Source organism: Pyrus communis, chromosome 10 (genome assembly GCF_041283825.1).
Source record: "Pyrus communis isolate YQ-2024b chromosome 10, ASM4128382v1, whole genome shotgun sequence".
In the NCBI taxonomy this organism is placed as follows: domain Eukaryota; kingdom Viridiplantae; phylum Streptophyta; class Magnoliopsida; order Rosales; family Rosaceae; genus Pyrus; species Pyrus communis.
This window is the reverse complement of record NC_142574.1, coordinates 6,896,107-6,920,889: the sequence shown is the minus strand read 5'-3', so window position 1 is coordinate 6,920,889 and position 24,783 is coordinate 6,896,107. Positions and strand designations below refer to the sequence as shown.

Sequence of the window (24,783 nt, the reverse complement as noted above, 5' to 3'; positions counted from 1 at the left end):
CATTGCAGCCACATGCACTCCCTTTAATTAATTCAACCTAGCTGTCAAAGCACATGCACATTCACCCTTCATTCCAGCCATTCCACATGCATTTCCAACCCACATGCACCCTTTAATCATTTATATGAAGTTTTTGTTTGAGCGACATTTTGAGATTAGGCCTAATGGGAAACTTCTGACATGTACTTTCATTTTGAGATTAGCCCAAAAGCTCAAAACTATTTCGGATTCCCAATTTGTCCCAAAATCCTGAAACTATTTTGGATTTCCGAATTTTTGATTTGAAATCAGTCTTAAAATTAGAATTCCCGAAAACTTCGGTTTGAGAATCAAAACATGGTTTTCGGTTCGGTATCCCATACCGAACCAACCCTAGATTACCCAACCAACCCAACCCTAAACCCTAAACCATTTCTTCTTCAGTCTCCCCTCATGCATCGTTCGTGGCATCTCAAGCTCACCCAGAGAAAGCTTTAGCTCCACACTCCAGAAAATTCCGGTTTGGCTTCTCACTCAATAATATTAATAAATAATAAAGCCTTAACCTTCTTCTGATATTTTTCAATTTTGATATGTTTTGGTTTCTGGGTATTGCTCTCTTATTTATTTAACTATTTCGTGTTTGGAATTCATGATCGCTGACTGGTGTTTATGTGGTAATTAGATTATCTGAATCTCCATTTCTTGACTGTTTGTAACTGGGTTTTTGTTGTGGAAGTTTCAATTTCACTCTTGAAATAATTCCCCAATTTTTGTTGGAATTTAAGGCGATTTGAAGCCTTTTCGTAGAAGAAATGACATAAAACTGAGCGCAATAACGTTCTAGGATTCATAGAGCTGACCCCACTCAATGGAATAAGGCTTTATTGTTGTTGTTGTGTTATTTTTTGAGCGTATGCAAACCCAAATTTGGAAAAATTACACTTCGATATGCAACTTATGTATAAATAGATAATAAGGTGAGGGTTCTCATTGATGTCGGTGAACTGAAATGATTTGGTTTCAAAGCTCAAGTATTCTGTGGTGATTTTCTTTCAGGGTTTTACCCATCTTTCCGGAAAAGAAGACGATGAATTTTGCAACATCGATATGCAGTAGGTTGGGTCTGAAGAACATTGTTACGAATTCTCCCGCATACAGCTGTGCTTCCGGTATGAGTTCAATATCACTAACTGAGTTGTGCTAGAATGTAGCATAATTATGTTGTGTTTCTGCTTCGAAGTTCTGATGTTTTGCTTGACGAGCTAATTTTAGATGTCACGGTGGAAGGATTGAGTTTGACCTTGAGGCGCTGGGCTACTAAAAAATCTGCTGGATCCACCAAAAATGGTCGAGATTCAAATCCCAAATTTCTTGGAGTGAAGAAATTTGGCGGAGGGGTGAGAGGCTGTTGTGTATAAAAAAACATAATGGACAGTTTGTTATTGCTTGTCTAATTCTTCCGTTGGAATCACTGTAATGTTGTTATTCTGTATATGTTGCAGAGAGTGATAGCTGGAAACATAAAGCTACCAAGTAACAAGTAACATAAAGCTACCAAGTAAATGAAGTTGGGTCTAGGAATATCCCAAAGTGTGATTTGACTAAAGATCTCAATGAGGGAGTAAAGTGAATTAACAAGTAACATAAAGCTACCAAGTAAATGATGTACTCGAATTCAGATTACATAGAGTTTACAAGTTTAATCAATTTGTCATGTTTACTTTTATGATCGAACTTTTATTTTAATATGGATCGTTATAAAAAAGAGTTTATTATTGTGACTAGTATATGTCCACACACAAAGTGTGAAATTTTTTACTTTTGTTTTTAAAACTGAAGGAGAGAGGAATAGAGAGAGAATGCGAGGATGAGGAGAAGGGGAGACAAATTTGTTTTTCATTTTTTATTTTTCAAATTAGACATGATAAAATCATTTGTAAGTGAGGCTTAAACAAAAAACAGAAAAATTTTGTTTTGTGAAATTACGTTATTGTCCTTAACATTTTTGTTGTGATAGAAGACAAAAATATCTTTTTATTCTCTTTTGGTTGACAAAGGGTTTCATTTATATGTAGTTTAGATTAATAAAGATTTTTATAGTTTTGTGTGAAATATAATTATGGGCGGTTCTCTCGTGAATCGCCTTCAGCAAGGTATGGTATTCAGGGTCTGAACTCGGGAAAAAATCTTTCTTCATAGAGTCAAGACATTCATTGCTGATCTAGAAAAGATCTTATCACCGAGTTTCATATATTTGAATACGAACTAGAGTTGTGGTCAGTGGTGGAGCCTCTTTTGTTTTAACATTTAAAAATCATACCCTCTTTTTTGGCTCGTCGATATAAATCAAAGGCCTATACAACCTAGAGCAAGATCTAATTTTAACTCACGATCTTAAATTTTTGTTGGAATAATCGAATCTAATGTGTTAATTTTTTTTTTTTGGTGAATTACATTTTACCCCCTCAAGTTTCGGTGCAATTACAACCTCATACATCATCTTTAAAACATTTTAATTTCATACATTTAATATTATTTTTTTTCAATTTCATACAACCGTTAAAAAAATCTATTAAGTTAACTGTTAAGTAATGACGTTACAAATATGGGGTCCTCATTTGTGTTGACGTGGTTGCCACATTTGTGTCATGTGGCTAAATACTTAATAAAAAATTTAAAAATTTAAAAAAATTAATTAAAGAAACGTTAAAAATCAAAAACCATAAATCCCCTTCGTCTTCCCCACCATCACCCACCCCCTTCTCCCATGCCCCATCACCCACCCCTTCCCCCATTAATTCTACACCTCCATCTAACCTAAAATTCCAAAAAACAAGGATCTTATTACCTAGTTTCATATATTTGAATACGAACTAGAGTTGTGGTCAATGACGAAGCCCCACAGAGGTTAAAGGTGGCCTAGGCCTATCTTGAAATTTCAGCCTCTTATATGTGCTGTTTGCGAGCTTCTAGAAAACTGATCGTGTGGCTCATTGATTAGTGGGGTTGTCGCAACTCCAACTGGTTAACGGCCAAGATTCGAGACTTGCAAGTGTTTTAGCATTTGAAGATTTTCGTTAAACTGAAAGAAACCAAACCCTCATAATTTGCCCTTATTTTTTTACCCTATTAAAACTAAGCCCTCCTCCTTTTATTATAATTAGCCTTATGTTTTAACATATAAAAACCATACTCTCTTTTTTGGCCCGTCGATATAAATCAAAGGCCTATATAGCCTAGAGTAAAATCTAATGTGTTTATTTTATTTTATTTTATTTTTTTATTTTTAATCAAAACTTGTAACAAATTTTGTTCTTATGATATAATCATTTTAATACTAAGATTTTCATACAAAATTTAAAGCTCCACCATTCTTGTTTGATTAAAACTTTTCATGCAAATACAAAAAAACAAAATCCTTATTTTTTTTTTTCATCAATTATATTTTAAAGGCTAATTTCTTTCTATGGCTTAAAGGCCCCCCTAATCTGGTTTTCTGGCTCCACCACTGGTTGTGGTTAGTTTTGCATGAATGGAATACGACAATCACCATTCATCAGTAGCAGTAATAATTGTCGAGCACTCTACTTTCGATCCCAAATTATTCATGCTCAGCTAGCTAGATATTCATAATTCATTTATCCAGTGCTATTCGTACGAGTATTTTTCCACATTTCCTAGTTCATTCGTATGCTAAAAAGTTGCAGATTGCGCACGTAGATAATAGTACTGCCAAACTAGAGAGTCGTCGGATTCTTCAACTTTAACAGGAAATTTGGAAAAATAACCAAAATTTGGACTCCATGTAGAATTATAACCACCATTTTAAATTTATAATAATTATAACCAAAAGTTGACGGAAAAGGTTGTGGATATATAAAGAAAAGTGGTAGAAGCTTGTCAGACAACTATGTGACCACCCCAGCCATAGGGAAAAATGAGAAGATTGCTACTATCCTCTATTGAACTTTTAACGGGATAACGTAAGGGAATTTTATTTGATATTATTTATTTCAAAATTAAATCCTGTTAATTTGTAAACTCCAACAAACTAATCAAGTTTGTAATTATTTCCTCAACCACAGCCACGAAGTCCTCCAAAACCAAATCTATAGCCCCAAAAGTTGTCCCTAGTATCTTTATCATTTTGCAAGCCATAACAGCTTGACTCTCCTGGGTAATCCCACACAGGATCGTCATCTCTTGGTGCTCTTGGTTTCATCCAACCCTTCATGAAATGCAGGTTTCTGAAGTACCCAACATGTGCGTACGTGCCATCTGGGTATTGGCCACTCCCCATCGGGGGCCCATCTTCGTTCTCTGGAGCCATGGCAATTCCTCCCCTCCCCACATCTCCAGCCCCATTTTCCAAACTAGGAACTAGTTCCCTTGGCCAATACCCTACGCTAATGTTTTTGTCTGTCATTACTAGCCACCAATTTTTTGTTATATAATCCTGCAAGTTGGCACAAGAATAAGCATTAACATAACTCTACACATATTTGAATGACTTCACGTTCTGGTAATCGCGATGAGATATTTGAACTTGAAACTTCTTATAATATTGAGAAAAGAAGTATCACTACATCAGTCATTAGTCGGTAATTATTTCAAAGTTAGGAGAAACAATTTAACGAGTAAAATTCTTTGGGATTGTTGGTTTACCTGGTAAATATCGAATTTGGCATCATATGTTGCTCCACCAAAAGATGACACTGGCTCAAAACGAGTTTTAGGACCTACGTTTCGGTCGATTTGTACGAATCCCTGGCAGAGCGAATCAAAGCATCCCGTCTTATCCGCATCCAACTATACATTATTCATATGCACAAATTCGAGTGAGTACTACAATTATGAGAGAATGTTCTATTTCTAGACAAGAGAGTGATATGCTATATATGTTTACCACGTTATCAATTCATCTGAACCACATATACATAGAGTGGATTAGTATAATTTGATTGTAATCAGATTAACGTAGTCATAAAACATCTAAATTCTAACATATAACGACACGGCTAAACACGGCACCAAACATAAAAAATAATAATACAAGTTTAAAAGCTCACAACTTACAGTCCAGTATATAAACACTCGAGGGCTGTCATCACCATTGATTGATGTTGAAACCTGTGAAAATATGATGTTAATATGAGCTCGTTGTGATTAGGGGGCTCTGGGAAAGAAAATAGTTGGAAATTAAGAGATTGAGGATGGGTGTAGGTTGAAGCATTACCAAGGAACCAGCAATAAGTCTGGTAACGTAGTCAGGCGGGCCACTATCGACCCAAACATTGACAGAACTAGATTGGTCTTGTGCCATGTTCGGTTTGAATATCGCCCCACTCCTTGAAACTCCAATGTATCTAATTACTAGCCGACTTCCGCTCATTCTAATGAATACTTGCTGCATCTCACAAGCATTAATGGATTAAAAGTTAGAGACATACAAGAGATGAGTAGTGTTCAAGCAAAAATAGACATGATCAATAGTTCAAATTTACAGTCCGACAACACAAAACGTCACTACAAGAAAATTGAACATTAGCCACTAGGTTGGATAGCCGTATCAGTAACTAAAACCCCCATATTATAGCCATTCATATGCCTTTTACCTACCCGGTTGTAGAGCCGTTGGTAAGCCGTTTTACCTAATCTAGTGCAACAAATGTCATTAGCTTTTGTCTTCTGTTTTTGAGTCCATTGTCAGTGACTCTAGCCCGTCTTTCTAGTAGCGCGTAAGATCAACGTACTTACATGAACATTCGGGGCAATAGGATTAATTTTGCTGATATTGGCAAACATTTGATGCGAAAGAGTTTTTGCCCTTGTTAACTCTTCCTTTGTGGTTCGGTGAATCGGAACTGTTCCCTCAGGGCAGTCGGCCTCCTTAAACCCCGCTTGTAAATATGGTTCATTCACAGCAGCAGATTTTTTCGCCTGAATTGCTGGAATTGAAGTTGGTCTTAGCTGCAAAAATGTATCAAATATTAAGTTTTTACAGAAACAACGGTATTGTACTCAAACCGAAATATGTCTTATAAACTCATTTTCGTTCTTAAAGTTAATTAGTTTTCAACCAGGTTGAAATATGAAAATAATTAGAGGGTACTAATTAAATACTAATTATTTAATTAGCGTACGTACCTGGATTTTGTGATTCTGCAGTAAAGGGTTATCGAGAGTAGGCTGGCGATTGATGTCTATGCAATCGATGATATCACCATCAACATTAATTTGGTACAACAAGAGAAAAATAAAAGAAATAATTGTGCCAACAGGAATTAAATATAAAAAAAAAATCAAAATTTAAAAAACTCAAACTGAATTGTGGAAATGCAAAAATTTAAATTTTCATAAAATGAAAACAGCCTACAACCATGAAATCAACTTTCACTTTCCCAATCTCACAAACATATATTATAATGTTACATATTTTATCTCTAATACAAAAAGACTTGAAAACAAACATTTTCGGAAAGATGCATCTTCCCCAACAAGCCTTGCACTTCATCAAACCTTTGCTGCTCCAGAAATGAATTAATGAAGATAACATGTGCAATATTTGAACCTCTCACAAAAGTCATGAATAAATATCAAATTCAAAGATAAAGAACAACCACACAATTTACAAGAGCAAAGAAAATGAAGGGATAAAGAAAGAAATACCTGTGGGAGGACTCTTATTTGCTTTAGGGGCCTTTCTACCACTTGCTTAAAGATGATTCTTATATCACAACTCAACCCTCCAAAACAGCCAACAACGGAAGCGGAAGATTAATAATGAAAGTATACAAGCGCTCCTCATAAAAAAATAAGTTTACAAGTGTTCAAGATAAAAAAAAACAAACAAATAAAGCAGCTCATACAACTAACAAGGGGGGAAACTACCACATATTTCCAGTGATGTTCAACGACCAAAACTTTCAAACAAAAAACTTAAAAATGCATACTACGTTGTTCAGTCCCATAAGACCTTGCATAAGGTTACATGGCTAATTGCTCAAGGTTCAAATTCGTCATAGATAAATCTTATCATCTTCATTTTGACTTTACATTACCACATGTATGATATGATCCACAAAAAGTTCATATGTTTCTGAGTAAATTCTCCAAGTTTCCACAAAAAAATACTCAAATAGTGCACTGATCTTTCTCAGCATCTCAGCTTCACTCCTTGACTCACTAACAATCATAAAATCTAGCATAATTAAACAAAGAGCCAGACCACTAACGGTCTGAAAATTGGTAAAGTACTAAAAAAATACTAGATCAAGGAACATCAACAGAACTGGTTGAAAGAAAATAATCAACAACAAAAATGAAAATTCCATTGTTGTTGAAAGACAAACGTGAGCCACAACTGTTCCCACTGAAAATCAAAGCAAGAAAAGAGCCTATCAAATCCAGAATAAAATAAATAAATAAACCCTATTTTCATAGAAACATAACACAAAGCATTTTACACATTTTCCACCAGCTGAACAATTCCCCACCAGCAAAGAGAAAGTTAAAACACCCAAATAACAGATCACAACCTTTTCTTTTTTAATGAAAAGTCTTAGTTTTTAACGTTTACTAATACCTCTCCAAGAAGAACTTTGAACTTCGAAGCCACAACATGAACTCCCAAATCTAATTTGACAACATATTAAATCACAGTTCTTAAACACAAGCCCCAAATTCAACCCCGAAATTTAAAACAGAATAGACTTGAAATTAAGTCCAACTATATCCCAATTCCTATATTAGAAACAAATGAGCTAAAAGCTAAAAAACAAAAACAATCAGATGAATAAACACAATACCCAAAAATATGACTTATTTGGAAGTGGAATGGGTGATTATAATGAAAAAAATGAAGAGCCTTGCCACTATATCGAAGTCTAAGAGGAAGAAATGAGTGAGAAGTTGTCTTCCCTGCAACTCTGTCGTCATCCAGCAGGTCATCTGGACCGGAGAAATGGGTCTTCCAGTTCCCACCATTAATACCAATGCATACTTAATCAAAATACGCTAGAAACTGACAACATATAAACCCCAAATTCATAAACCCATAACTTATTCCATCAACAATTCCAATTTCATACAAATTTTCAAACGCAATCAATCATTTCATGCTTGATCTTAGTGACTAAAAGACCCACTCGGCTAACAGACTACAATATTCATCGGGTACACATGGATTCTATAGCCATCACTCATCAGAAACCAAGACAAATATAGTCGAATGCAAAACCATTCCCACAGGATGGACTACCAATACTCCATTCGTTATTTTCGTGCTTTGCTTTTTTTTTTCTTTTTTTTAACGGACTTTAAATTTCTTATTCAAATCTTAAAAAAAATTACAGATTATTGAATCTGGGATCAACAGAAGCAATTTACAACATTTCAAATATGGGATACAATACTAATTGACATCTATAATGGAATTAAAATTTGAAATCTAGAATTGATCCCAAAACTGAAATTTCTATTTTGGAAAAGCACTTACATTAGAGGAAAGCCCACAAGGAGAGGATCATTTTTACCTCTTAGGTCGAGGTCCAATTCCTGCAAGCTTGGCCAGAAATTGGCCGGAAAACCCACGGTCACCGTTTCTTAGATCTGAAATTGAGAAAATTCGGTTACGAATTTGTAGAAACAAACTTAGGGGTTGGAAAGAGGACTGGAAGATGATTCTGGATGTATAATTTGGCAGCCGTTGGTGACTAGTGGACGGCGACGCTGTTGCGTGAAAGAGAAGAGGAAGAGAGAGGATATGAGAGGGAGGAAGATGATTGAGGAGGAAATGGAGGATAGCTTAAGCGAGGCTGTGGTTGACGAGGAGAGCCCGGGGTTGGTGAGAAAGGGAGAGATTGAGGAGAGGCGGGAGGAATTGAGAGGAAATGTTGGGGTTGAGAAGGAAGGGAAAGAGAAAGAGGAGAGGCGAAAGGAAGGAATTGAGAAGAGTGAAGAGTGAAGAGTGAAGAGTGAAGATTGACAAGAGAGAGAGTAGTATTTTTTTGGTCTAAAGAGAGAGTGGTATTCTTATTTTATTTAAAACAAAGGGCATGAAAATATTATTGTGTCAGTTTGAAATTAATAAACAATCTTATTATTGTGGAATAGGAAAAAGTAAATATGTAGAGGACACAAAAAAAGTACTTTTTATTTAAATATATTAAACTAGAGGGCACGAAAACAGCTATCGTGTCTTTGTAAATTAATATTAAATTTTCATTTCTAACATTAAAGGGACACGTGAAAGCTGGATGGACATTTGGGCACAAAAGTCTCGGTTTTCGTGCTCAATAATGTGTTTGTGTCAACTTTTTTTACATTTGTAAAATGCGCACTATTCCAGCTCATTAGTGTTCAAGGGGATACAAACTCCTCATAGGTGTCCTCAATTTTGTATCCATAGCCCATTTTTCTTGTAGTGACATGAAAATAAAGAAACCTTAACAAAATCAAACTAGCAAGCTAGAGAACTGTACATATAAAACTTTTTTCCTACACACCGTAAGTTGAAAATTGCTTTGAAAAGTGTTTGTTTAGATTAATTATACAAATCAAATACATGATTTAAGTCTGTCATACAACAAATAACATACATACCTGAATGGTTTTGACAGGAGGTTTGTTAAGACTCTGAAGTTGTCCTTCTAAGTCCAAGTCTTTTTCATCACCTGGATTATTAGGCGTCGCCATGACTTTGCCACAACCGTAAATTCTTAGACAAAAACATAGCAAGAACAAGAGCGTTATCGTTCTTGAAGTCATCATGTTAATCCAGCAGTACTCTCACAACAGATAACTGTACAGTATATATACACAAGTGAAGCTTTCCTGACTGTGACGGTTACAAGAGACTAGCTAGTGCAAGTTCATGCTCTACATTCATCCTCATCAGAAAGTTCAAGCTGGCTTTTATTACATTATGCCAAAGGTAATGAATGCGGATAAGGAAACGAACAACCTTATTAATTTTTCTTCCTAGTTTTCAACAGGCAATTCCTTTGTTACCAATATTTTTCTTTCTGGGATTATGAACTAGCTAGGTTATATTACAGCTTTTAGTTTAAATACGAGGGGCTAGTTTGAGATTGCTATTAAAATAAAAGTTGTTCAACATTGGATGAACAGTGTTGGGAGGATGAAAAGCAATGCAAAAGCATAAATTTTAGTGTGCAAGTGTTAAGGTTGTGTTTAATGATAAAAATAAACCTGGTATTGGGAGTGTTTGGCACAATTGCATGAATTCATTTTGGCAGGATCTGAGTTAATGATATTGGTTTTTGGGGTGAACGCACTGAACATGGTTCGTGATGTAAAGACCATACAGAAGCTAATACTGAAGATGTGTATGGTACACCGCTTGACAAATTGGCTGGTCTCTTTCCCAGACTGCTGCATGCTTCTTTCTCGGTTTGAGAGGCTTGAGGAAAAACCTCATGTTAAGGGGTAGGATTGATGCAACTCTAAGCTATTGAGCTTCTGTTAGATCAATTGGACTAACTATTGATGTTGTTATCTATTAGGTCCATCATATAATATCATTAGGTCCATTTACATCTCAAACCCTAGCTATCGTTAAGTGTATTTAAACCTTTTTTATGATGTAAAGAGACTATGAATGATATGATATGAATTTACTATAATTTCTTTTGCATTTTTCCTTTCCCGTTCCGTTACATCGGTGTCTGATCCTATCAGGAGGATTGCAGTCTTCTAGTAATCAATGGCGAGCCCTAGGCCATTGTTCTCTAGATGAACTTGAACATCGTTCTTCCAAGAAAGATATTTCTTTCCAAGATATCAAGGGCAACAAACTCAAACTTTGCTAGATTGGACATTTTCTACAAAGAAAGCACGCTTTGATCACATGACCAAGATAATTTTTGGGCATTTTCTAGGCAGACAACTCACACCGAAAGAACAAATACAACATAAGCCACGCACCTGATTAGACATATGCCTTTTTGAAAATAACTACTTGATGCCCGCATGCAATTAACAATGGTGCGACAAGCATAAGAAATTGATGCAGGAGCTGCGTGGTGGGAAATAAAAAGGATAGAATAGATACAAACTAAAACAAATAGATAATATAGATAAGTGAGGTTCACTATTTCCAAGTGTTAGGAGAGACCTGCAAACTCTAAAGGTCGCTTCTAGTACCAGTCTACGCCATAAACAACTAGGAAAAAAGAGAGCAACAAACTCTAGTTAAACAAGAGAAGATCACTTAGAAAATGAGTTTACAACTTAAATTTCAATACTATAATTCAAGCACTCCTCTCATTTTCTACCATACAAATACTTGTATTTATACATGATCTAACCCCTCCTCATTTAAGACTAATAAATGTAACAGATTAGGGAATTGTTATTAGCACTCCACAAATCTCATTCTACACTCCTCACAAAGTGTATTTTTCTTTCTAATTATAGAAAGTTTGGAGTGCCAAATGAGGTTTTTAGAGTGCTAATAACAATTCCCACAAATTAATATGAGATAATATAAATTACCAAGATAATTCCTTTTTTTATCCAGCCCTCGTATTCCTCAAGAAAATTGATCTTATTTGGCATTTGTATAATACAAGCATAGCAGAATATCTTATTTTCTTCCATAAAATGAAGTTTTTACTTTCTAATTCCCACAAAGAGGAATCTATAACGCCAACCCTCGAGCCATGCATGTATCTTTATCATTTTGTAAGGCATAACAACCAGTTCCATCTACATTTTCAGTAACAGCATCAGAAGCTGAGGGAACTATTTGTTCAAGACTCTTCAGCATGTAGCAAACTTCTCTGAAATAGGCAGCATGATCACAGAGCTCAAACCACCTTACCCTTACCATAGAAATAGTGATACAACGAGCAAGATGAATGGGGATGATTCGACAACCCCACCGACTAAATTAACCGAAGAAGTGTCGTGCCTGCTGGCTACGAAGAAATACCAACCTCGTAAAAGTGGAGCTGGTTCTGGGGATGTCCCAAAGCATAATTTGCATATCTATCATTACCTCAATTTGTATTATGACATATAAAGTATCGCTTAAATAACAGACACTTAAAAAATCTCTCGTAAGTAAGAAGGTTGCTAGCATTTCTTGTTACTTTAATAATGCAACTTTTTTTATTATAAGTTTGCTAGGAGTTTATTATAAAGACTACTTGTTTTAGGTGATATATATGTAATGATTTTTATAAATCTAGATATGTGTGTGTGTGTGTGTGTGTAAAGTAGAGTCGAAATTAGTTTTGCATGAATGGTATATGTTAAGAGGGTTATTATAATCACCTCTTACAACTCACAACCACATTATTGAATTGATGGCAATTTGGCAAAGCTATCTTTCATTGATGCTTACAGGGTTTATTAGTTCTTTTAATTCTTTTTATTGCTGTGACTAGGAGGAATAATGAAATTTTGTGGATAGAGTAACATTATTATGCTTTCCAGTTCAATGTCTAGAGTGCAAGATTTGAATGAGTAGCCTCTTACAAATTATATTTATACACACACATATAGATAGATATAGGTATATACCAAATTCAAACAATAAAGTAAACACATGGCTGAAAGATTAACTCAAGCTTGTTCTTTTTTTTTTCTTTTTTTTTATTTTTTATTTTTTATTTTTTAACTTACTACAAAGTAAAATTATAAACTCAAACTGGTTCAGAGATTTTGCGGTTTTCCTTGGAGACTTAGACCCATCATTGAGGACATCCGATCATTGACCTTTCCTTCACGTTCATATTTTTAGGGAAATAACTTTTGTAGCTGATGTCATTGCGAATGCGAGTCTTTCTTGCCAAAATATGCATATTTAAGATAGATGTATTCTTGATGTGGCATATAATGCACTTCTTTTGTATTGTATTGATAGTCGTTGTAAGAGAGGTTTTTCTCTTTGAATGAAGTTTATCTGATGTCAAGGAAAAAAAAAAAAAAAAAAACTGCTTTAATCTATGAGGGACGGATCCAAACTGGAGTAGCAATGCACACATGGCCCTAGTAGCCCCACATCTGCCCAAATACAAACTTGTTCCACTGCTATTATCAATTGGGAGCAGTTGCTATTCTAGTGGTTAAAAGTAAAAGGTTTTAACGAAATACTTTCGATACTGTTCATTTTTAACGAAAAACTACATTTTTACATTTCCTTGATACTATTCACTACACCTTTATTTGTTATTTTTCATTAAAACTAATTTTTTTTTAAATTTTTCGTTAATTTTCCTTTAAAGGTATGGTTGGGTGTTCGAATTCTCCTTTTCGTTTCGCTTGAGTCCAGGGGTGAGCAATCATATACCGAAAATCCGACAAAATTGATTGAACCAGACCGGGCGGTCTGTGCAGTATTTCTTTTTATAGTTTCTGTTTTCCAGCGCTATACGCCAAAAGTCCAAGCTTCTCTTTTGACATCTTTTAGAAGAGTATTAGTATTATGACATATACTCCCATTCTCTTCGTCGATAGGGCGCAAGAATGCATGAGAACGAGACCATTATAACACATGCTAGGCCATCTCTAATTGCTAGAGTTAAAAGTTTAAAAGTCAAAAAATTGTCTAATTTGTCTAAAAATTCATCTCCAATGAATGGCTGGGCTATAATTCTATGAAGCACATCAGATAATTATTTGGCGAAAGGTGCATTAGACTGGTCAAATGTAGCCCTCTTCTTAGCCTATTTATTGGGGCCAAGCTCTTTATATGCAATAATTAACTCAAATTCAACTATTAAACTTGAAAATATTCAACGATATTTTATTAAATTAACCAATAAATTTAAAGTATATACTTAAAACTAATAATTTTTTGAGAAGGCTATGTTTATCTTCTTCAGTTAGAGGTGATACATCAGTATGACCTAACGTTGTGCATTTAATAATAATTTTTTGCAGGTCCATAGGTTTGAACGAGACAATGTTTATCCCTTTTAGTTAGAGATGACCTAACAAAAGAGAAACTTGAACTTTGGCTTTGGCTTTGGCTTTGGTAGGTGACCTCACCTACCTGCCTCAGTTGAAAATGTGAAAATTTGGACGGTGCAATGTTTATATAAAGCTCGCTTTCTATTCCAATTCCATTTTTGGTGGTGTTTTCCTACTAAACCAAAATGTGAAAAATTGATTTGAATGAACAAATCTTTAACAGTTACAATTTACACTGACCAGAAACTGAACAGGAACAGAACAAATCAATTACAAATAAATTGTAGCCCTCCAACAAATATGAACCCTATCCGCCAACGGCACCCCTGGATCCTTTTCTGTTACCAAATTTTCTCATTGCCAATTCATCCTCAAACTGAATTTACAATCCCGAAGATCGAAATTTGATGCAACTTCAGAATCAGTGTTCCTTGAGGGGATATGTGGACCATGGAACCATCCCATTTACAAAAACTGGCTTGAAACGCCACCCAACTCCGAAACCAAGAAGCGCTTTGCTGGGGTACCAACAGACAGGCACTCAAATAAGCCTGCTGCGTTATTAACAAAGAATCAAGAACAATCAACATGAATCGGCTAGTCCTGGTCAGGTTTTTCTACATCATGTACACCAGATGGTTCCGGAAATATATCCCTAGAATGCCGTCTGCGTGAGGATGAATGTTCCCCGCCACCATTCGGACCACTTCCCTGTGAACCGCTGGTTCCTGAATGTTTTAAGCCACTCACTCCTTCCCCTTTCGTAGTTGAGGCTCCTGGGATAGTCACTACCTCAGATGAGCTGCGCCAGCTACCAAACACAGCAGCATTCCAAGACCCTCTGGAAGAGGCTGTTCTGAGCCTTGCAGAGCCGGAGCTATCTTCCCTCACCACCTTCAAAGGGTTTTCCAAAGCCTTGAGAATATATCTCATTAGGGGACGCCTTGAGGGCTTCGGATTTAGGCAGGACCTGGCCACGACAGCCATGGCCCAGACTTCCTCTAATAGGTCCTCATCCACAATCAGCGATGGATCCACAATTTTTGTCACAAGTTCTTTATCATATATACTGATGTATGGTAGTATCTGATCTAACAATTCCTTCACCTTCGTATCACTGGAAGCACTTATGCCCAATTTACCTGTTACAAGTTCAAGCAACACCTTCCCAAAACAGTAAACATCATAGGCACACAAAGCTGCCGGTGAACCTGTAAATTTCAGATGAATATAAAATTCAGTACTAATTAACAGATTTGGAAGTACAGCTACAGGCTATGACTCTGGTGTGTGTAAACATGCAGAAAAGCTGGAGTTAAAACATATGAGACTTTCAAACAAGTCATTTTTTTATTTTTGGACCCTCTCAATTCAATTTAAGCATACATTAGAAAATTTATCTGACCCAGTCTTTCTGTGCAACTACTTTCCATAAATACAAATGAAGGCTTAGAGAATTATTAGCTCAGTGACGGTCACTCCTTTTATGCCTCAAAGATCCAAAAGTCAATTAAGCTTTAAAAAATCGAAGAGAAAATCAACATGTAGGCCCAAAGAGCTGCAAGTCTGTTCAGTGCTAGGAGAGCGGTAAAAGTAAAAAAGAGCTAAAATGATTTGGAGTTCTATAACCAGATATGTACGTACCAGAAGCACCTTGTTCAGATGACCTGCATTGGAAAAAGAAAAGTAATAAGAATTTTGTACGCACAAATACATCAAATCCTTACAATGATGATTCAACCGAACAAAACATGACCTAATACAAGGTTACACGCAATTCAGCAAATATCAGTACGAATGTAAACAGATACAATTTGATAGGATCAGTATTATTAGTAACCTTTCCCCAGGTGCTAGTTTTGTTTAAGGGGTAAAGATATTAATACAAAATGTCTAATATTTTTTTCATTGAGTGAAACGAGAAACAGGTATACAATGCACCTAAGCTTAATCAAATCTGCAGACAAAAGAACATCTGTGTCATGCTAACTTTAAAAACTGTACAGGTTTTACTTTGGGCACTGCTAGACGGATTTTTTTCTTGGTTTTTTTTTTTTTCTTTTTTTGGGGGTGGTGGAGAGAGAGGAGAGATGTAGGGCGGCTAAGATGAGAATAGACGAGAGTCTCAACTCTGAAGTGGTGGGGGGTGGGTGGGGGGTGGGTGGAGGAAGATAGAACTGATCATATGGCCGTGCCTAGGGTTTTCCATTGGAATTGCAAATATCATGAGAACTAAAATTGAAAAGAAACTCATTTAATATAGATGATATATTGCAAGGAATTAATAAGGTAGCCACAGATTAAGATGACGAAGAAGAGAAAGAAAGATATGCAAATATGCGGAGCATGTTAACTAGGACAGCAGCAAGAAATGGATATAAAAGTAAAACTACAAGCTGCATTTTACAAAAAAGACTAAAACATGTCAGGTATTACCATAGTAACTAAATAACAGACTGAATAAAATAATATATCAAAATAAATATTTATGAAATAATAAAATCTATAATTCATAGACAATGGACATCCAGGAATAGTCACAGCTCAGAAAGAGACAAGTGATTAGATACAAATTATTCACAGGACACTTACTGTGGCAAGCGTAGCAACCTAGTAATCCTGCTTTGATGGGTGTCCCCTTCTTGAGGACAGACATCACTCAGGCTCCCTAGCCGCACTTCAAATTTATCATCAAGAAGTATACTGCTTGCTTGAACATCCCTACAAAAAGAAAGCTAAATCACTACTTGCACCAACAAGAATGTAGAACCAATAAAGATGCTCTCCGTCACCTGCATAAGTTAATCGTTGATGGAAATGCAAAGATGCAGCGCATAAAAAACATTCACTCTTCAAACAATTGACGTACATCCACATATGAAAACAGTAAATAGTCCAAAATTTTGCTCTATTTTTGCATCTACCTAGAGGATTGGTTAAAATTCTAATTTACTTTTTTTATTCTATTAACAATCTTAATCAAACCTAAATGTCACAATCATCATTCACTAGCTGTCTAACCAATCATGTTTGGAAAGTTGGTCAAGTCGAATATCAAGCTAGTACCATGTCCATGCCTCAGATAAAATCATTACCAGGAAGCTTATTGATCAAATCTGCGGCTTCCACACTTTGTTTAAACCACTATTCTTAAAGTTCTTCCCATCACTTCTGTACTCAATACTCCACTAACTAATTCAGTGCAACTGCCATCTGATACTTCATTATACTGAAGATTTAGTCCAAAGTCAAATTTCCATTTGACACATTCAAGCATCTGACTTTATACCTCAGGGATATTATAATCGCCACTTACAAGTCACAACCATATTACTGATGCTCAGCTATTTTTATAATTGAAATAAAACAAGACAAAAATATTATCCTCCCCTTAAATATGTCAAACGCATTACTAATTCTTATCCGCTGATGTTCACAGGAGTATCTTGGTCAATATACTTGGCCATCTCTGTGTTTCTTTTTAATTCCTCTCACTCGGAATGATAAAATTTTGGGGATAGAGTAACACTAGGATCGTCTTCTAGAAAGCCATAGTCAATCTATTATACTGTTAGCTTCAATTTCGTGGAGACTTTGAGAGGAACAGGTACTTGCGAAAAATCATACTTTGTGAATTCCCAAATTGCTTTAACTTCTAATGTTGCACGGAAGCCCGTAAAAATCATGACCACAACATTCTAATGTTGAAGAAACACTGCACTACACAAATTCCATCTGAAAATCAACTTTGTGTGTGTGTGTGTCTACATACATTCAACGTTATATGTATATATAAGTATGTATCCATCTCAAACAATGAACTAAACAGATGCTATAGATGACAAATAAAGCATATGAAATAACAAGAACCTGACTGCTGGAGAATAAAATAAATGTATGAGAAGGGAATAATTTAAACATAAAAGTTTAACTTTCAAGTTACCTGTGCACGTGGGGGGGATTGCATTCATGATGCAAATAGGAGAGACCCTCTGCTGCGCCTAACGCAATCTTTAATCTCGTTATCCAATCCAACGACTGTAAACTATCATCCTCTGTGCTGGTTTTCTTAAACAATGAATTTGATAAGTCCCCATTTGGCATATATTTGTAGACCAGGAACTTCTCATTCTCGTTCTCTAAACAGTGTCCCAAAAGGGGAACAAATCTTGTATGTGACACCTTACTAAAGAAATCCAATTCCTGCAGGTATGCTTCCTTTTTAGTTGAGCTTAAATCAATCCGTTTGATGACCACAGGGATCCCATTTTCTAGGACCCCCCTGAAGAGATCCCCTGAGTGGCCATTTTTTATCAAGTTTGCATTGTTGAATTCACCAGCGGCTTGAAGCAGCTGCTGATATGTGAAAGCATCTCCTACACTAGAAAAGTTAATCGATGCTCCTGGAGGTGGTGGACTGCTGCCTGCAGTAACTGGCCCCATGCCAACTCCACTTTGAGGTGTAGTTCCCCTTTTGCGTAAACATAGGAATAGCAGCACGCAAAACAACACTAAAAGCACAATCAAACCAACTCCCCCTAAAACTGCTGCCAAGATGATCACCTTTTTATTGCTGTTCCCAGGAGGTGTAGAATTTGGCTGTCCAAAATTATCAAAAGCCAAACCCCTGTCAGAATAGAACGAAGAGCATTCCGTCAATGTCCTCTGATTCTTCACATTTTGGAGGCAATTGCTGCCAAGAGATGCATTTGTGCCCACATACCCTGGTACACCACCTTCAAAATAGTTTCCCGAAACATCAATGACGCTGAACCTTCCAAGTAAAGGCGTTAGACCTCCATAGAACAGATTCCGAGAAATATTGAATACTGCAGCAGTGCCATTAGCATTTGAGCTAGAATTGGGCAGCATACCAGTGAAATTATTGCCAGAAACATCAAGAAGGCTCAGTTTGGGAATTGACCACAGCATGTTAGGAAGACCACCAGTGAAACCATTGTTTCTCAGAACTATGGCCTGCAACTGCGTCGGTGTTGGAAACAGATTATCCGGCAAAGTCCCACTAAGCAAATTGTCTGCAACTAGCATTCTCTGCAAGTTCCTTAACCCCCTCAAATCTGCAGGCACTGACCTGGCCAACAGATTGGCACTTAGATCAAGGTCAACCAAGCTACCAAGGTTCCCAAGTTGAGGAGGTATCGAAGCAGACAACATGTTGCTCGAAAGATTCAAATACTGAAGCTTCAACAGGGTCCCAATGCCCGGAGGAATCGACCCGGATAAGTAATTCCCAGAAATGTCAATCACAGACAGATTCCCAAGGTTGCCAAAGGATGTAGGAATGGATCCAGTAAGGCGATTTCGCGAAAGATCAAGAACCGAAAGGCCTAGCAACTGGCTCAAAGTAGCAGGAACTGTCCCGGTAAGGTTGTTATGTGACAAATACAGAGCAGTCAGATTGGTTGAATTTCCCAGACTCAATGGAATAGAACCAATCACAGAACAATCAGTGAGATCAAGCACTTGTAGGGATATGAGTTGTTGTCCAAACCAGTCGGGAATTGAACCCGGTAGCAGGAAATTGGAAGCATTGAAAGAGTGTAAAAGGGTTAAATTGGCTAAAGCATTGACAGAAAATTGTGGGTTTCGACTGCCAAGTCTAGTCCTTCTAAACCCCGAAATGTTAATCCCAACAACTCTACCATTCCGACATTCCACACCTCTCCAAATGAAACAAGGGTCGGCCTTTCTCGGCCAGTCCCTGCCCCTCAAGCCTAACGACGACCTGAGGTCCAGCAGCGCTGCCTTCTCAGCCGGTAAACCCAGTGGCAATGGCGGCTGGCTGGGCTGCTCAAATGTGGGCTCTAACAGCAACCCCACCACCACCAACACCAACGCACACGATAATACGCTTCGCTGATACATCATGGCTCACAAAGATCCAACCATGTCCATCTCTCACCTCCCTCTTCTCTCTGAGGCAATATATCAAACACTTACATTACATGTATTTGGCTACCATAAAGCTCCCCAGAACTACACCTGCCCATTACACAGTAACATTGCATCTCTCTCTCTAAAATCCCCAACTCTCTCTCTAAAAAACAAGAAAAAAGGGAAATGTAAGACTCTTACCTCAAATTTCACACGCCTTGAATTCTCCCAGTACAAACTATTGAGGGATGGGAGGAGAGAGAAAGAGAGATGCAGACAAATCTCTCTCTCCACTTTCTTTGCTTTCCTTTTCTTTCTCTCTAAAATCCTCCAAGTTTTCCAGTTGACAAATCAGAGAGATCAAAAGTAAGAAAGACACAAAATTTAGAAAAAGCAAACGGTAATAGAAAACCCCATTTAATCAATTATTCTAATTTTGTAGAGAGAGGGACAGAAAGTGGCTGGTCAAAGCTCCAGAGAGCAACTGTGGACTTTCAAATTGCTGCTCTGGTAAGACTATTTCAAATTTTCACTTAATACTAGGAACGAGTAGTAGATTTTATGTTCGATTCTCGTTAAAATTAAATTTGAATCATATTATTATCATTTCATTATGAGGCTAAACGCATCCTTACTTCTAATGTAAATAATATCGTTTGTTAAAAAAAAAATTAAAAAACAAAGAGAGAAATTTAAGGCGGGGTTTTTTCTCTTACTTTTTTCTTTAAATTTAATTGGTTTCTTTTGTGATTAAAAGGGCTGAGACTGGAAAGTGATGGAAAAGCTGAAGTCTTTAGAATGTGCCAATGTGGTGGTGGACGAGTCAGTTGAGTCATTGACTCGGGGTTTGGACGGTGTGACTCGTGGTGGATCTGAACCCTGGTCCGGCGCCGGCTTAGTGGGTCGGCGTTACGTTTGACCCCCGTTATTCCCGCCCATTCCAGCTCAGACCCATCCACTGTTCCCTTTTTTGGCTTTCCTAATTTGCTCTGCTTCTATGGAAAATGTTTATCCAACAGGATCCTCTCCGGATCATTTTGGTGAGGATCCTGAAGATATGTAAATTATATTTGTTTATCTTATATCGTGCGATCAGTTTTTTGTCTAGTATTATTTATGTTTATTTTTAAATAAAAATATTTAAAATGATTTCTGACCGCACAATGTACGATAAACTAACATGATTCATGAATTTCCGGACTCAATGTTTATATTATTATACTTTTTATTTGCAAGATTCATTTGTTAATAAAAAAAAATGGAAAGACTATTTAATCATTATTTACAATTTAATAAAAAAACAATAATTAAAAAATGATGGTCTATAAAAATAATTTCGCATAAAAATATTTCTTTTTCTTCTCTCACGTGTCATTAAAGTATTTTATCTTTAACTCTCCTCTCTCTTCATCCCCCTTTAAAACAAATTTAAACAAAAATAATTTTTCTTTTTAACAAACGATAATATTTATGCTAAGAGAGTGATGGAGTAGGTTAAAACAGACAATGAGCTAGTCATAATAATAGTTCAAATTTATCTTTAGTAAAGATCAAATTTAAGATCTCTCACATACAACCGTAGTATTAAGTGGCTACAATTTAACCCACGTTGTCTCTTTTAAATTTTTTTATTTTTTAAATAAAAAATAAAAACCAAGTTAACCTACAATTATCTCCTCATTTCCTCCCATAATTTTTTTTTTTTAAAAAAAAATCAAAATTTCACACACACATTGTGTGTGGGCTTTTCTAGTATACAATTATTGCAGAGACCCTTAATTGTCTAAGGGAATTTACAGATGAGACCCTTTTGTAAGTGATTTTTCTGATTTCTAGGCTGTCAAACATTGGGAATGAATATGTGTCCATGAACAAAACTGGATTCTCCTTCTCTCTATATATATGGGAGGAAGGAGGGAAAGTATGGAATGAAATTTTGGGTAAAATGGTAGGTTGATCATTTTTGCTCACCACCATATACTATAGTGTATATTCATCATAATTTATGATTGTGAGCAAAAATGTTTCTGTAAAAAATGCTCCCGTAATTTATGGTTGTGAGCATACACTTAAAATTATTGTTGTGAGCAAAAAATGCTTTCGTTAAAAAGGCGTGTACTTTCTTCAATAAGCCTATGAGAATTAAAGTTTGCCTTTCTAATTCAAATAGTAATTTGCACCTAAATAGAAACAAAAGGTTGGATTCTCTCTCTAAAACACAACCAACCCACCCAATTTTTAAATTAGGAAATATAATTTAAAGGAAAATACTAGAAAGCAGTGAGTGATATGAAAGAAATCTAGTGAATTGAACGATTATGGAGCCCTTGACAAGACAATGAATTTTGCTTGGTTTGATAGATATCATCATGTACGTGATGATTAGGGCAAAGCATATTACTTTTTCATCATATCTAGGATTCTTTGAATTACATAAAAAGCATAAGGACAAATCAATATACCACGTAATGAAGTGGCAATTCCAATTATTTATAGTCGGCTAATTGAGGTGGATTAGGTATGAATTATTGTTTTGAACTTTTTGAGTGTGATTCTAGCCACAGATGAAGAAGATAGATTTTAATTGGAAATATATTACTTCAGAAACAATACTATATGATGACATTCTTTCGATTTGTTCCCTCAAATTTCAATTTGGTTATGATCCTAGTTAATTCAACTTTCTCACTGTCAAATTTACTGCATTTTATGTTACTTTTTTTCCGTCTGAATTGCAAAAGTAACTCTTAGAGTTAAGGTCACGATTAATCACTAGGCAACCGTCTAGGTAAGTAGGTGACTTTTTTATTCTTTTTTTTTTTTTTTTTTTTTTTAAATGACTTAGGATCACAAATCACTCTGGAACAAAATATGAAAACCCAGACTTTCTCCCTACGAGATATCCACGTTTTAAATAGATTATGGTATTTTATAATATTTATATTGTTATAGTCTTATTAAATTATGAATGCGATCGTCTAAATGCTATCATATTTTTTGATATCCTTGTGAGATTCTACCGTATCTCTTAGATTATATATTATCCTATTAGAGTTGTAATTCTATTGGGTTAATGAATTTACATTTCCTACTACTATAAAGACACAATGGGGTGAGATAACACGCACCTCACAATCACACATCTCTCTTCTATCTTGTTGTGTCGCACCCACTCTCTTTGTCCTTTATATTGTTTAGTTAAATTGGCCTACAACACGTTATTAGCACGCTCGTGCCTGAAAGCTAAGGAAACTGACGCTGATGAACGGAAGGTTCATGGAGGAGGTTTTTCTACAAGTTCAAAGGCTCAAATCTTTTATGCCAATCAGTATCTACTAAAATCCAGTTAGACATTTTCAACGATCATGAAGTATGAAAACATTTTCCATAATGCATGAACCATGTCTATTTATATTTACCTTACTCTCTCTCTCTCTCTCTCTCTCTCTATATATATATATATATATATATGTGTGTGTATATATATATATTGTATATATTCATATATTTGTCAATATATTTATGTTCATGCATAACGCAATTATGAATTTGCTATGTGGAATTTGTGAGTCAATGAATCGAAAGAAAATGCAAGCAATTAAGGTTTTATCAAACCCTCGAAATTTTTGAAATAAAATAAAAAAAAATAAAAAACTGAGATTTGCGTCTAAGCCGCGGCTTTAAGCCGCGCCACCACGCCTAGCCACGCTGGCGCGCCTGGACGACCTCATTTTTGGCATTTACGATTCAATATTCCACGATCTAATCTCAATGGTTATGATCTTAGTATTACCAAATTCTTTCTTCAGCTTTGTTGGCGATTTTGTGCGCAATCCTTATTGTAGGGGTCACTATTTGTTCTTTTTGTAGTTCCTCTTTGAAGTTGGCACTACTTGTGTGCAAAGAGTGTGTTCCTTACCGGTTTTATTGGTGATTTTGTGAACAAAGTCTCCCATGAAGCGGACTATGAAGTGATTAAACTTCTAGTTGTTGGGATTAAAGTTCATTTGGCTTTGGAGTGCTGCACCATTGGCTAGGAAGGGAGCCCAACGTTATGGCTCTTGTTCTGGCCTGTAGTGTAGGTTGTAGATGCAGGCAGCCATGGCTGCTGAAAACCCAAGCATGTAGGGAGTGCCATTTGTCATGGTTTCATAATTTTCAATTATGTTTTCCTTCCTCTAGGGCACGTGAACCAATGAATTAAAAATTTGGAGATTGGGAGCACCTACAAAAATTCAAAGAGGGGAAAGTTCTGAAAGGAATTGCAATAGGTTATTCGAGAATTAAATCGGGCTCTCAATGAAAGCAACAATTTGTGGTAGCAAAAATTCGTTGTTTTCAGTCTTGACAAAATTGTATCTACAAAACAATTAAGCACTTTTGATCAAAGACCAAGGCCACGTGCCCACGAAATGGGAAGGGGGGAGGGGGGTTTGGCTAATGGATATTTGGTGCCTAAGTAAGTTTCTCTAAAAAGAAAGAGTAGGTCTTAATTGCGTAGCAAAAGCTTACCAGAATTTGTGTAGAATGAGGTATTTATAGTTAGATAGCCTACCACATTATAGGGATTGTCTTGCCATGTGTTGATGTTCAGTTGGCCAAAGTGCGTTATACGTTGGATGGAGGAGAGAATTATCCCAAATATATTATTAATTAAATATTATTTTCAGATTATCTCGTGCGTTCTTGATTGGTTTTGGTTGTGATTCATTACTTAATTGAGTTGGTCTTCAATAAGGAAAGCTTAAAGATAGGGATTAGTTGTTAATCATATCTTTTATTTCCTTGTCCTGATCTCCTTACCATAGGTAGCGGAACTTGTAGCAGCAGAGGTCTTCATGGTGGTTGTATTGGCACATGGAATGGATGTAAACCTCGCCAATTTAATGAGGACATTCTTATCTTGTGGGTAAAAGCTAATTGATGTAAACCTCCACATGTCAACTCTAATATTTTTCGAATTAT

The 24,783-nt window shown here is 36.1% G+C and overlaps 2 protein-coding genes and 1 long non-coding RNA gene across 3 annotated transcripts; 1 reads left to right on the top strand and 2 right to left on the bottom strand.

The window, feature by feature from the left end:
* Positions 1–337: 337 nt before the first annotated feature.
* LOC148693445 (uncharacterized) lies at positions 338–1,708 on the top strand. Its single transcript, XR_015952798.1, has 4 exons — positions 338–499; positions 1,039–1,151; positions 1,255–1,379; positions 1,485–1,708. It is a non-coding gene; the product is annotated as an uncharacterized LOC148693445 (long non-coding RNA).
* A 2,253-nt stretch (positions 1,709–3,961) lies between these two features.
* On the bottom strand, positions 3,962–6,276 carry LOC148693444 (protein neprosin-like; the record flags this gene model as incomplete). Its single annotated transcript, XM_088677431.1, has 6 exons — positions 3,962–4,438; positions 4,648–4,791; positions 5,059–5,112; positions 5,219–5,389; positions 5,740–5,952; positions 6,130–6,276. Coding segments are annotated over 6 exons (1,110 nt in total), but the record flags the coding sequence as incomplete, so codon positions are not given.
* Positions 6,277–14,045: 7,769 nt separating this feature from the next.
* On the bottom strand, positions 14,046–20,322 carry LOC137729551 (putative LRR receptor-like serine/threonine-protein kinase At2g16250). The gene is made up of 4 exons (XM_068468526.2): positions 17,867–20,322; positions 16,516–16,644; positions 15,568–15,590; positions 14,046–15,134 (listed from the first exon to the last, which is right to left on the bottom strand). The coding sequence occupies exons 1-4, from the start codon at positions 19,810–19,812 to the stop codon at positions 14,521–14,523; spliced, it is 2,712 nt and encodes a 903-aa protein (XP_068324627.1). The 5' UTR covers positions 19,813–20,322; the 3' UTR covers positions 14,046–14,520.
* Positions 20,323–24,783: the final 4,461 nt, after the last annotated feature.

Bases quoted from the DNA above. Each gene is read 5' to 3' on its own strand.
- LOC137729551 (XM_068468526.2), bottom strand. From the start codon at position 19,812: ATGATGTATCAGCGAAGCGTATTATCGTGTGCGTTGGTGTTGGTGGTG. The intron at 16,645-17,866 runs GTAACTTGAAAG...TTCTTTTTGTAG, and splicing joins AATCCCCCCCACGTGCACAG to GGATGTTCAAGCAAGCAGTA. The intron at 15,591-16,515 runs GTAAGTGTCCTG...TTTCCAATGCAG, and splicing joins AGGTTGCTACGCTTGCCACA to GTCATCTGAACAAGGTGCTT.